Here is a 12610-nt window from a genome sequence, read left to right on the forward strand (position 1 = left end):
GATGGACACCTAGGTTCTTTCCATAGTTTGGCTATTGTGCACATTGCCGCTATAAACATTCGGGTGCACATGCCCTTCAGATTACTACATTTATATCTTTAGGGTAGATACCCAGTAGTCTGCTCTCTGGGTTATAGGGTAGCTCTATTTTCAACTTTTTGAGGAACCTCCATACTATTTCCACAGTGACTGCACCAGCTTGCATTCCCACCAGCAGTGTAGGAAGGTTCCCCTTTCTCCATATCCTCACCAACATCTGTCTTGTTAATTTTAGCCATTCTGACTGGTGTCAGGTGGTATCTCCTTGTGGTTTTGATTTGTATTTCCCTGATGCCCAGTGATGTGGAGCACGTTTTCATGTGTCTGTTGGCCATCTGGATGTCTTTTTTGCAGAAATGTTTGTTCATGTCCTCTGTCCATTTCTTGATTAGATTATTTGTTCTTTGGGTGTTGAGTTTGATAATTTCTTTATCAAATTTGGATTTTGGATACTATAGGGAGAGGGTAATTTGTGCTGATTCTACGTGAGCATACAGGCTTCCTTCCCAGACTTCTGCCGCTGAGGATGGATGGATGCCGCCCCTCCTGCAGCTCCACCTGGCCCATCTCAGAGCAGAAAAAGGGAGAAAATGAGGATGAAGAAGAGTGTGGAGCTCTGTTACTTCAGTTTTGTTCATGGTGGGCCCCCATGACTTTTGAAAGACAGCAGTAGTCATTCCTGCCCTTGATAGTGACCTCAGAGTTCTGGGGAGTGAACAACTTATTCCCCAACAACTTTCAGTTCTTAAGAAAAAGCAGTGTGTTTAAGAGAAAAGTGGAGGAGAGTCCCGTAGAGGGGTTAGCATGGGAGCCAGACACCGGGGTCCATGCTCGCGGTCTGTTGCTGGGGGAACTGGGCAAGTCAGTTCTTTGCCCTGGGCTCTAGTTTTCTCTTCAGCAAAATGGTAGGCTAGCCCTTATGATCTGGAAGCCTCCTGTAGTATGAGACTTTATTGGTACGGGCTTAGCCTTACCTAGAGTTAGCCAAACTGAAAAGAGCAGAGTTCCCAAGACTGTCCTCACTTCTGACATCAACTGCAAATGGTGGGTGGAGGGGGGCGGGTTTCAAAACTATCCTCCATTTCAATAATTTGCTAGGATTCATAGAACTCACAGAATGTTATTATATTTTGGTTACAATTTATTATAGGGAAAGGATACAGGTTAAAGTTAGCCAAAGGATGAGCAACGGGGTCGCTCAGTCAGTTAAGTGTCTGACCCTTGATTTTGGCTCAGATCATAATCTCAGGGTCATGAGATTGAATCCAAGCATCAGGGAGGGGGGCAGCAGGGGAGTCTGCTTGGGATTATCTCTCCCTCTTCTTTTGTTCCTCCCTACCCCTGTGCACGCGTGCACACACACACTCTCTCTCTCTAAATAAATAAATTAATTAATTAAATAAATGAATAAATAAATGAATAAATAGGCAGCCAAAGGAACAGATGCATAGGACAGAGTCAGGGAGGGTTCCAAACTCAGAATTTGTCTTCAGGACACATTAACCTCCCTCCACTGATATATGATAACACAGAGTGTGCTAACCAGGGAAGCTTAACTAAGCCTGGTATTCGGAGTTTTTATTGGAGTTCAATTATATAAGCATGATTGATTGATTAATCAATTGCCCATACGGTTGAACTCCATCACCAGGTCAACCTTTGGCTTATGGCCCAAATCCTCCACCCTAAATCACCGGTCTTTTTGGTGTGGCCAGCCTAGCAGTTAAACTGCTAAATGTGGCCACCCCCACTCTATAAACAAAGACAGTGCTATGAGGTCTGACATACGTTATTTCCCAGAAGCCTAGAGCAAAAGCCAGGCCTCTCTTTGGGCAAGGCCAGATTTTTATAAGCATCCTAGATTTATTGTTCATTAAGATTCCCTCCTGATAGATCTTTACTATTAAGTGAACACACATTGACTCTTTTATTCTTTCAAAAGTCTTTAGAGTAACTAATCTGTGCCAGGCACTGTTGTAGGTGCCAGATAGAGAGCAAAGGACAAAAACATTCCTGTCTCCCTGGAAATTGGGTTCTACTGACATAAGAACCAAAGCCAAATCAATAGGTACTGTCAGGCAACAGTACACGGAGGGAGAGGACTGGGAGGGAGGGGTGCTATTTAATTTTATTTTCTATGGTGAGAGACGGTATCTAACAAAAATGGTCCTGGAGCTGAGACCGGAATGAAGTCAAGCGTGGAGCTCTGCTGTTGTCTGAGGGAAGGCACAGGACCGAGAGAAGAGCAGATGAGGAGGTCCTGGGGTGGGAGTGCTCTTCCTGGTGTGTTTGGCAAACAGTAAGGACACCACCATTTCTCTGAGGGAGACGTAGGGAAGGGAGTTGAAACAAGAGTTGGTGGTGATTCAGGTAAAGAACAGGGAGGAAAAAAGAAAAAAAAGAAAAAGGATAGAGCTATAGTTGGAGCCGAATCTTTCCAGCATTTTAAGAAAGTTTTACTCTGAGTGTGTAGGAAGCCAATAAAGGGCTTTGAGCAGAAAAGTGACATGAAGTGATTTGCATTTAAAAGGACCATTCTGCCGGCTGCATAGAAACCATTCTGTAGGGGGCAAAGGAGGGATCACAGGCTTCTTAGAGTCTTGAAACAATCATGGTGATGGGAGATGGTAGTTGGCACTTGGTAGCAGCTAAGGAGGTAGTGAGAAGTGGTGGGTTCTGGATGTGTTTTGAAGTTAGAGCTGGCAGGAGTTGCGGATGGACTGAAAGGATGTGGGAAATGAGAGAGGAACCAAGCAACAGGAAGGGGGAACAAGGATGGGGTGGCACTAGGGACTGAGGTGCCACATCTCCTGTGAGTGATACTAGTGTGGAGGTCAGAGGAGAGACTGGTGCTCAAAATCCAAGTCATCATGTGAAAGGTAAGCCATGAGACTGGAGGAGGTCCCGTGAGATGGGACTGTGAATGGAGAAATCCAAGAACTTAGACCTCTAGGGTGTGTGCACGTTTAGCCATCAAGCAGTGAGGAGGAACCCGCACATGCCCTGGAGAAGGAACATGCACTGAGGTAGCAGGAGGATGGGGCAAGAGTGGTGCCTGGGGAATCAGTGAGGAGAGTGTTAGGAAGGAGGAAGAGCTCAGCTGCACACACAAAACTATACACATGTGTGTGTGAAAGGTAATGGTGTATCTAATTTAGCAAGTCTTCAGAAATTAATCCATTGAGGATGGGACCACAAAATTCTACTCTAATTCAATCTAAAGCAATGAATCATTCTCAGATTCCTATCACTGTATCTTTACATTTCTCCACCTTTAGTGGCCCTAGGAGAGTCCAGAGAGTCAGCTGTGGAAATCCTTTTTTTGGCAGTGACATCCGGCAATGTGAATTCTTCTTCTAGCTGGAATTGAAGCCATAGGCTCAAACTAAACAGTTGATTGACCTATACGAGTGATAACTGTACTGAATTACACCTTTCTTGCTATTATATATTGTTATATAATGTCATTTTAGCACTTTCAGAATCAGGTTCTTTTTTTTCCTCTCTTAGACTAGTTTACTGGTTTTAGGGGGAAATGTGGATTGAGTTCAATTATACTGTTCCATTTAACATATGTGTGTGTGTGTGTGTGTGTGTGTGTATGTGCATGTGTTTATTTTTTCCATATTCAGTTGGTATTACTTGAACATAGTTGTGAGGCCTGTTACATTCATGTTGTTTAGTTTGGTTTTAGCATGACAATCTTGTTCAAGTCTTTAGTAGATAAAAATCTCTCTTAGAAAAAATATAATAAAACCCATTTTGTGAATGGAATGAACTTTTTTCCCCCCTAAGATTTTCTTTATTTATTTGACAGAGAGTAAGCGAGCACCAGCTGGGGAGGAGTAGAGGGAGAGGGTAAAGTAGGCTCCCCGCTGACCAGAGAGCCCAGCATGGGGCCAGATCACAGGATCCTGGGATCATGGCCTGAGCTGAAGGCAGAGGCTTAACTGAATGAGCCACCCAGGCACCACGAATGGCACTTTTTGGAAAAGTTCCTCTGTACCTGTGCTGCCGCCACTACACACATGGGGTTATTGAGCCCTAGAAATGTGACTGGCTCTGAGAGGTACCGTGTGTGTAAAATATGCAGCAGATTTCAGAGACTTGGGATAAAAAAAAAAGTATAAATAGGTCAGTAATAATTTTATATTGATTATATGTTGAAATCATAATATTTCTGATAGACTAAAGAAAATATTTTCTTTTCCCAAAAACCTTCTAAAACATTTTAAAAATATCATCAAAATTATTTTATCTGCTTCTTTTCACTTGCTAATGTAGGAGGTTAAAAATTCTACAAGCATGGCCTGCATTACATTTCTATCAGACGGAGTTGTTGTTCTGTGCCTTTGGTGGCATGTACATTTATATTGTGTCCTAATTTCCTCCTGAGCAGAAAATGACTATTAACCTTTCCAATACAAGGTTTCATCCAAAAAAGTGTTTCATAACATTAAAAAAAAAAAACTTTAGGGATACCTGGGTGGCTCAGTCAGTGAAGTATCCAACTCTTGATTTCAGCTCATGTCATGGTCTCAAGCTTGTAAGGTCGAGCCCCAGGGCTCTGCACTGGGCATAGAGCCTGCTTAAGATTCTCTCTCCATCCCTCTGCCCCTCCCCACCTTAAAAACATTTTAAAAATATTCTTATTAAAAAATAATACATGTTCTAAATTTTCTTTGACAAAAATATAAACAACAAAGATAACCACACATAACCACTGCATAGTATTTTTATATATGGATTTTGACATACACACACTTTTTTTTTAATCAAGAAAGAGGAAACCAGAATATGCTGTTTTTTGACTTTTTAAAATAATGTAACATAAATATCTATCCTTATCATTACATACCCTTACATTTTTTTGTACTCATATTAGATTAAAGAACATGATCTACTCCAAGAAGTAACAGTGGCTTTTGATAACAGAGATTTTTTTTTAATCCTTAGTAACAGCTTTATTGAGATCCTATACCATAAAAATTCACTTTTTAAAAGCATACTGAAATTCAGTGGTGTTACTATATTCAGAGTTGTGCAACTGTTACTCTTACCTAACTTAGAACTTGTTTCATCACCCCAAAAAGAAACCCCCAAATCCATAAACATTCACTCCCATTCCCCCACCCAGCCCCTGGCAACCTCATCTTTCTGTCTCTGTGGATTTGCCCATTCTGAACATTTTCCATAAATGGAATCACCTAATATGTAGTGACATAACACATAGTCTTCTGTGACTGGCTTCTTCCAATTAGTATGTTTTCAAGGTTGATCCATGTTTTAGCATGTGTCAGTACGTCATTCCTTCTTATAGCAGAATGATAATCCATTGTATGGATATATCACACTTCATCCATGTATCACCTGATGAGCATTTGGATTGTTTCCACTTTGGAGCTTTTGTGGACCACAGTCACGAATATTCAGGTACAGGTTTTGGCGTAAAGACGGGTTTTCAGTTTTATTGTGTATATACCTAGAAGGGAAACTGCTGGGTCATATGGGCTGCTTTAACATTTTGAGGAACTGTCAGACTATTTGTGGCTGCCCCATTATACAACCCCACAAACAGCATGCGAAGGTTCCCATTTTGCCACAACCTCACCAACACAGTAGTAAGTGGGTTTCAACTGGGAGGCTATTATTCATTTCTAAGAGAGACAAACCGGAATCTAGCAAAGCGTGATTTCAGTACAGTGGCCTCAACTCACCCCAACACACACACACACACACACACACACACACACACACGTGTACACACACATGTGAGTGTATGCAGTACCAGGCTCCTTTTTGTTTGACTATGGTTATTTATCTCTAACACCCATGGAGGTTATAATAGTACTTTCCTTTTAAGGGCTCCTGTTAGAATTAAATGAGATAATGCTGGTAAAACCCTTTGCACAGCACCTGGTACATAATATATCTCAAACAAGTGTTAGCTACTAATGTTTTATCAATGGCCCAGTACTTTCCATTGTTTGCACACACCACAATTTGCCTAGCCAATTCTGTTGGACATTTGGGTTGTTTCCAGTTTTCCGTGATTCTAAACAATGTTCTGAGAAATAACCTTATGGGGGCACCTGGGTGGCTCAGTGGGTTAAGCCTCTGCCTTTGGCTCAGGTCATGATCTCAGGGTCCTGGGATAGAGCCCCACATTGGGCTCTCTGCTCAGCAGGGAGCCTGCTTCCCCCCCTACCTCTCTGCCTGCCTCTCTGCCTACTTGTGATTTCTCTCTCTCTGTCAAATAAATAAATAAAATCTTAAAAAAAAAAAAAAAGAAAGAAAGAACCTTATGGCTAATTTTTTGCCCACATCTATGATGATTTTCTTAGGATATATTCTGTAAGTGTTATTGCTTGGTGCCTCTTAAAGAAATTTGAAAGATAATTCCCAATATATATTCTCATTTAAATTAGATGAAATTTTATTTTGAGAAATGTCATCAGAAACTAGATAATACCCCTTGGGTATTGCTGAAGGGGTTTTGTAAATCCTCACCATATACCAAATACATATAAAGCAAATTGAAACTATCTTGAATAAGACAGCCTACCTAAATTTAACTCTAAAACCACTGAATGAGAAAAGGTACAAGAGGATATTTTCTCTCAGACTCTCAGATCTGGACTCTTAGATTTTTGTTCCTCTCTCATTGTATTAATATCCTAACAAGACACTTGGACGAGTTATCAATGAAACCAGGCAGAGTGGATGTCTTTGTTTTGCATTTAGGCAAATCCAGAGCAAAAGTAAGGAGACAGTGGAGCTTGAACACTAAAAAATGACGATTCATCGAGAATGGGCATGCGCTTGACATTCCTTATGTTGTCAGGACCCTTATGGAGCAGTCTCTTCCAAGTCTACCACAACAATAGCACATCCAGCCTGGAAGGGATCAAACAAAGGCATCAGGTTTCCTCTGATGGATATGGGAAAGCTTCATGGTAAAGGTAGGATTTGAAGAGTCATTTAGCATGATGGCTCAAGTGTGGTTGGATGATGGGATGCTCTGGAATTTGACACAGCTTGGGAGATTAAACGCTGAGAACTGGAAGGAACTTTGCATAGATTACAGGGATGAGCAGGACGATACGGTGGCAACTATTGCATTTCTACTGGTGTGCTGCTAAATGTTTAACAATTGACTCTCCAAGCAAACAAAAACCCCAAAGCACTGATTTATAAAGGGCTTTTAAAATTTTTCCATGATATAAATATCCAACCGTAGCAGATTTCAGATTCTAAGCTACCAACGTGATGTCCCTCATAGCAGAGCTGGAAATAGATGTGTATAATGGGCACGTTCAGCTCTCAATAGCCAGTACATGGCAGCTCCAGCGTCCACAGTTTCTTTGCATAAATTACTGTATTTGGATAATTGAAGGAGCATTTTACTCTGTGAAATCCATTAAGTATGCAGAATCTGGATTTAATACAACATTTTAAGAGCGAGATGTTTTGATTTCTTTTCCCAGGTTAAATGCCATGTTAAAGGTTCACTCATGTGGTGTATTACACGTTCTAGTGACATGCACAAAAAGGAATGGTGAAGCTTGCTGGAAACTGAGGAGATTACCCACTGAGCAGTCAACACATAAACCAGAGGGACAGTCATGCATTCAGTGCTTAGTGATGTTAGAGAGGGATTTCGAAGGATTCCACAATAGAGAAACATGATCAGGTCTGCACGAAGAGAGGGTCATCCTAATTCCACAGGACTTGATGGCTTCTAAAGGGCTTTTTGCAGGATGGTAAAATTTCATGTATCCAGTTTCTAGATTGCCAATAGGACAAACCGATAGGGAGTAAAACTCCGGTTTCTAAGTCACTTATGTTCACATAAATGATCTACTTGTAGTTCATCTGTCCCATTCTCTACTGGTGGAGGTGCACAGGAGCCATGGCTAGCGGGGGAACTGACATTTTAGTGCTGAGCAATTAGGCTGCTCTGAAGCCACCCAGCAACACTCTCAAGTAGTTTCTATTATTTTCTTCTATTTCGCAAACACAGAGGCCCAGAGATGTTAAATTACTTGCCAAAGGTCATGACATTCACAAATGCCTGAGCTGGGACAAACCAGGACTGTCTCGACCCGTAAAGCCTATATTAAGAATCTCCAGACTGGCTTAGGTCAAGGTTTTAATAAAATTGTAGATATTTAATGGGTTAATTGGACGGGATGAACTGCAAGTTTCCAGTGTGGGCAGCACTGACCTAACTGGGGTGAGGGTAGATGGCAGTGTTGGGGGGAGGGGCCATGACAAGGGTGATAAAAAAAGAATGTGTCTACGTGCCATCATGCTGAATTGTGTAACTTAAGAAGCCTGTGTATATGTAACTGGCCTTTTTGTGTGTGTTGGGTCAGTCTTTCAGAGTGTCTTCTGCTGCCCCTCTTGTAGCTTATGACTTCCTTTCCATCAACTGTTAATTAGACAGTAAGTGCCATGACAGCAGAAGCTGACTATACACTTTATGCACGGGTGTTGCTAAGTCTTCAGTCCTGTCCTGGTGGCTGACATAGTAGGCGCTTCAGTATTTGTTCATTATTGATAGTGGTGATGATAGTAAATATTCAACAAGTAATAGTAGTATCTTCTTTCCAGGATTATTCAATGCATTCTCTCATTAAATCCACACAATACCTCTATGAAGTAGATACTATTCTTTCCCCTAATTTAGAGGTTTAAAAAATGTCTTAGGGGAATCTTGTAACTTACTCAAGGACACAATAGTAAATGTCAGAAAATCAGCTGTGTTGGATATCAGAGCCTTAGCATTTAGTATTACGCTATAGTCTGTTGATTTATAATACATTTGTTGTATTTCTAAGAAAGCTCATTTTATCAAAACCAGAAGATAGAATTTCAGTTCTGTGATGAAAGGGACTCTGTTTTAACTGTATCCCCAGCACCAGAATAATTCTTGGCATATATTAAGCACTCAGTAAATATTCTTGGTACATATGCATATAGAAATGAGTAAGACAATTATTTCAATTGTAATAAACTTAAAAACTAGAAAATTACTGGCTCAGAACAGGTTTTGTTGTTGGGTACGGGGGATTTTTTTTGGCAGGAATTTTAATAAGGATTGAGCTAGCAAACCTAAATATTACAAATATTTGTAATACTGAACACATCAGTAATTTATTCATTCATTGAAGAAATATTTATGTCTATTCAGCAAAGATAATTGAGTACCTACTAAGTGCCAGATATTTAATATCAGAGATATAGTAGGAATGGTTCATAATGATAAGGTAACAACTATTACAAAATTCAGTGAGCCATGAAGAACAACAACAACAACAAAAAGATGTAGAGACAAAATTCTAGAGGAAGAGACTGTGGTATGATCAGGTGATGCCTCAGGGAAGTAGAGACGGTTGAGCTGAGATGCTGAAGAATGCCAGGAACATGAGGAAAGAGCATCAGTTGGCATGTACATATCTCAAAGGCTTTTGGAAAGAACTTGACATGTTGAGGCATAGAAAGAAGGTCAACAGGTCTTCTGAGAAATGGTCTCTATGGTCCTTTTACTACCACAGGATTGCACGGGGTTCTTTCATCCCCTGACCTCTTTCCTACACGTCATTGTGTTCAAGCACAGATCCAACAGCCTTATTTTTCTTGGTTTTGGTTCAGGGCCTGTCTCCCCATTGCTCTCAGTAGGAAGGAGTGGTCCACAAGGTTGAAACCTTGCAATCTCCTTACCCATGATGTATCTGTGTTGCCTGTACTGTTGAATATACGCAGGAGGGATGCTGCAGGAAACGTGAAAGGGAAAATTTAGTAAACCCCAGAAAGTTAATCTATGGAGAGGACATTTCTCCCATTGGTTACAGTGGAAAATTCCTCAAGCACAGCCTGGCCAATGAGCCTGGGCTTACCCACTTCAACATGCAGCTCTGTTCCAATCTAGCCCACATTCCAGGAAGATAAGGGGAGGATTTCCAAACCCGATTCCAAGGTCTCCTGTCACAAGTTAAGGTCATTTCGAAGGAAAAGAAAATGTCTTCTTACCACTTTGAGAGGAACTTAGCTTTTCTCCCCTCTGCCCACCCTTCCCCATTTTGCTTAACAGCAAGGGAAGTTGAACTGTGTAACTACAGATGAGCTGACCACTGGAGACTTGGTGATGGATACAGCTCATCGTGTGGAAGAGCCAGCTGTGAACCGATGCCGCGTGGATTCCATCCGTTACCAGGATTTCATTTGTGAAATTTGAACAAACAGTCAAACAAGTATGTTAAGACTTTTAACCACCAAACGAGAACCAAATGGAATTTGTTGTAAGCTGATCTTCCCTTAAAAATTATATCAAAGACTATTTCTACTCTCTTCTTCTCACTTTCTGGAGATGGAATTAATGCCATTTTCCATCTGCCAGAAGCATCCACTGTTTGTGGAAATCAGATGGCAATTCCCAACCTCAGTTAAAAACTTGCTTTCCCATTTTTTTTGAACTTCAAATACTTCCTAAATTGCGTTAGCCGAAGCATTGTATGTATATAATTAACTCACAGGTCCCTCTGGGCTCATCTAGCTCAACTTGTGGAGCTTAACTGAGCAAGACGTCTGCTGATGTCTCTCCCTGCAGTGATGCCCACTGAAATGAATACCTTCTACAAGAGGAAAACAGGGAAATAGCTTTTCCAATTTGGCTTTTTAGGGAGTTGGGTAGCTTCATAAATGATTTTATTGGTTTCATAAGGGTAGTGATCAAGTTTTCTTTTAAATACTGAATTTGCAATATGGGGAAACGTCAGGGGTGAGAATTCTGCATTTGCTTCCTAGATGAAGTAGGGAGGCAGGTCTCTTTTTTCTGTTTATTGGGTCTTTGAAAGCTCTTCAGGGTAGCAGTGGCTCTCTGAGGGCACAGGTCTCCTGTGTTCCTTCCATGTTGGGAGGAGACGTAAGCCGTCCCTACAGTGCTGTGTCTTCACAAGCAAGACCTACAGGAGGGCCTGCTTCACTTGGTCCAAAACAAAGTGCACAGGGCTAGAGAAGGTGGACTTTTTCAGACTGACTGTGTGGTCTGGCTTCATAACTCAACCCTCTTGTTTCCCTCTGCCTGCGTAGACACAGACTCCTAGAATAGGAAGGGGATGTTGACTCTGTCTAGAATGGAGAAGTCATAGGTGGTCGCAGAAAAGTTCTGCTCCCCTTTCTGTTCCTAGCCCAGGAAGCTTCAATTAGGCTATGGCAGCCCTTCTTCCCATTCTCCCCTCTCTGAGGCTTCAAACCCCAGGCCTCGCCGTTGAACTTTATCAAGGGACCGCATACCTCACCCAAGGGTGAACGAAAGGGACCCGAGTGTCGTCTTCCTGCCTACCCCAGGGGACCCGCTTCTCTTCGCGGTCCCGAAGCGCAGGTGTCCGGAGCAAGGCAGCGAGCTAGGGACTCTGGGGGCCCGAGTAAACGCCGCCCTTAGCTGCGTGGCACGGTTGGAGGGCGCTTGCCAGAGCGCCTCTCTGGTTTTCCCAGGAACCTGCCGGCTCGTTGCTTGCTGCCCAGGTGCCGGTTCGCGGCTGCGTGCGCCCCACTGCAGCAGAGAGCAGCCGCAGCCTCTGCCTCGGCCACCAGCGCTGCTGGGGAAGAGTCCTGGGGCTGCTGACGCGGTTGGGAGGAGCCTCGCCTTTAATGCACCAGCCGCCTCCAGCCTCCTTCTGCAGCAGCAGCAGCAGCGGCGGCGGCAGCAGCTGCGAGTGCGCGCGTGTGGGTGTGAGGGTGAGTGCGCTGGCGCCGGCCGCAGCGCCCTGCCCAGCTCCCCGCCGCCTTCCTCGCCCCCGCCAGCCGGAGCCGCCCTCCCGTGGGACCAGCACCCTGCTCCCGGCCGGCCCAGCCCGAATCCGGCCCCTGCCATCTCGCCACTGCAGCTCGGGTCCAGAAAGGCACCATTTTGTCGCGGCCGCCCGCTCTCCCAGGGGGAGGAGGGACATTTTTTGCATTTTGGAGCGGCTGCCAACGTGGGGAACCTGTTGGGCATCTCCCCAGCCCCGCTTGTGAGCGCCTCCCGGGCTGCGGGCGGGCCCGGACCCCTCGGGGCACGGCGCATCTTGGCACCCGGAGGCAGCGGAGCCGGGCGCAGCATCCTCGCTGGGAATTGGAGCTGGAGTGAGCGCACCGCGGGAGGAGCCGCCGCAGCCTCGGAGATCCCGAGTGGAGGAGGTGACAGCTCCATTGCCGGGTTTTTATTTTTTTTCTCTCCGCCTCCCCGTCTCCTCCTCAGGCTCGGACCATGGTGCAGTCCCACCGGCTCCCCTGCCCCCCTCTCCTGTGAGACTGGCTGCGGGGAGGGATCATGGATACTTGTCTGCCGGCTTCTGGTTCCCACGCAAGTAAGCCTGCTGTCAATGGAGGAGGACATTGATACCCGCAAAATCAACAACAGTTTCCTGCGCGACCACAGCTATGCGACCGAAGGTAACGCCAGCCCCGCCGCATTCCACCGCTGGGGCCGGGCGCAAGTTGCGGATCGCTGGGCTCGGCGGGCAGCCGAGCGCGGAGTGGCGGAGACTCCTCCCGGCCGGGGGCTGGGGCGGGGGCTCGGCCCGCG

At 44.2% G+C, this 12610-nt stretch overlaps 1 protein-coding gene across 8 annotated transcripts in view; it reads left to right on the forward strand.

Annotated features, from left to right (window-relative positions):
- Window positions 1-12610, forward strand: part of PPP2R2B (protein phosphatase 2 regulatory subunit Bbeta) — a 455910-nt gene that overhangs the window by 164996 nt on the left and 278304 nt on the right. For 3 of the 8 annotated variants that reach the window (XM_032850744.1, XM_032850736.1, XM_032850752.1), the window contains one exon: window positions 12284-12477. The exons of 2 other annotated variants lie outside the window; for them this stretch is intronic. In XM_032850744.1, coding sequence (XP_032706635.1) covers window positions 12284-12477 — 194 coding nt within the window. Of the gene's footprint in view, window positions 1-11694; window positions 12478-12610 lie in introns of those variants that run through there. 3 more of the 8 variants (XM_032850790.1, XM_032850780.1, XM_032850732.1) reach the window with 3 other exon arrangements.

This window comes from Lontra canadensis, unplaced genomic scaffold, assembly GCF_010015895.1.
Source record: "Lontra canadensis isolate GAN:19392208 unplaced genomic scaffold, GSC_riverotter_1.0 scaffold4, whole genome shotgun sequence".
Classification (NCBI taxonomy): Eukaryota; Metazoa; Chordata; class Mammalia; order Carnivora; family Mustelidae; genus Lontra; species Lontra canadensis.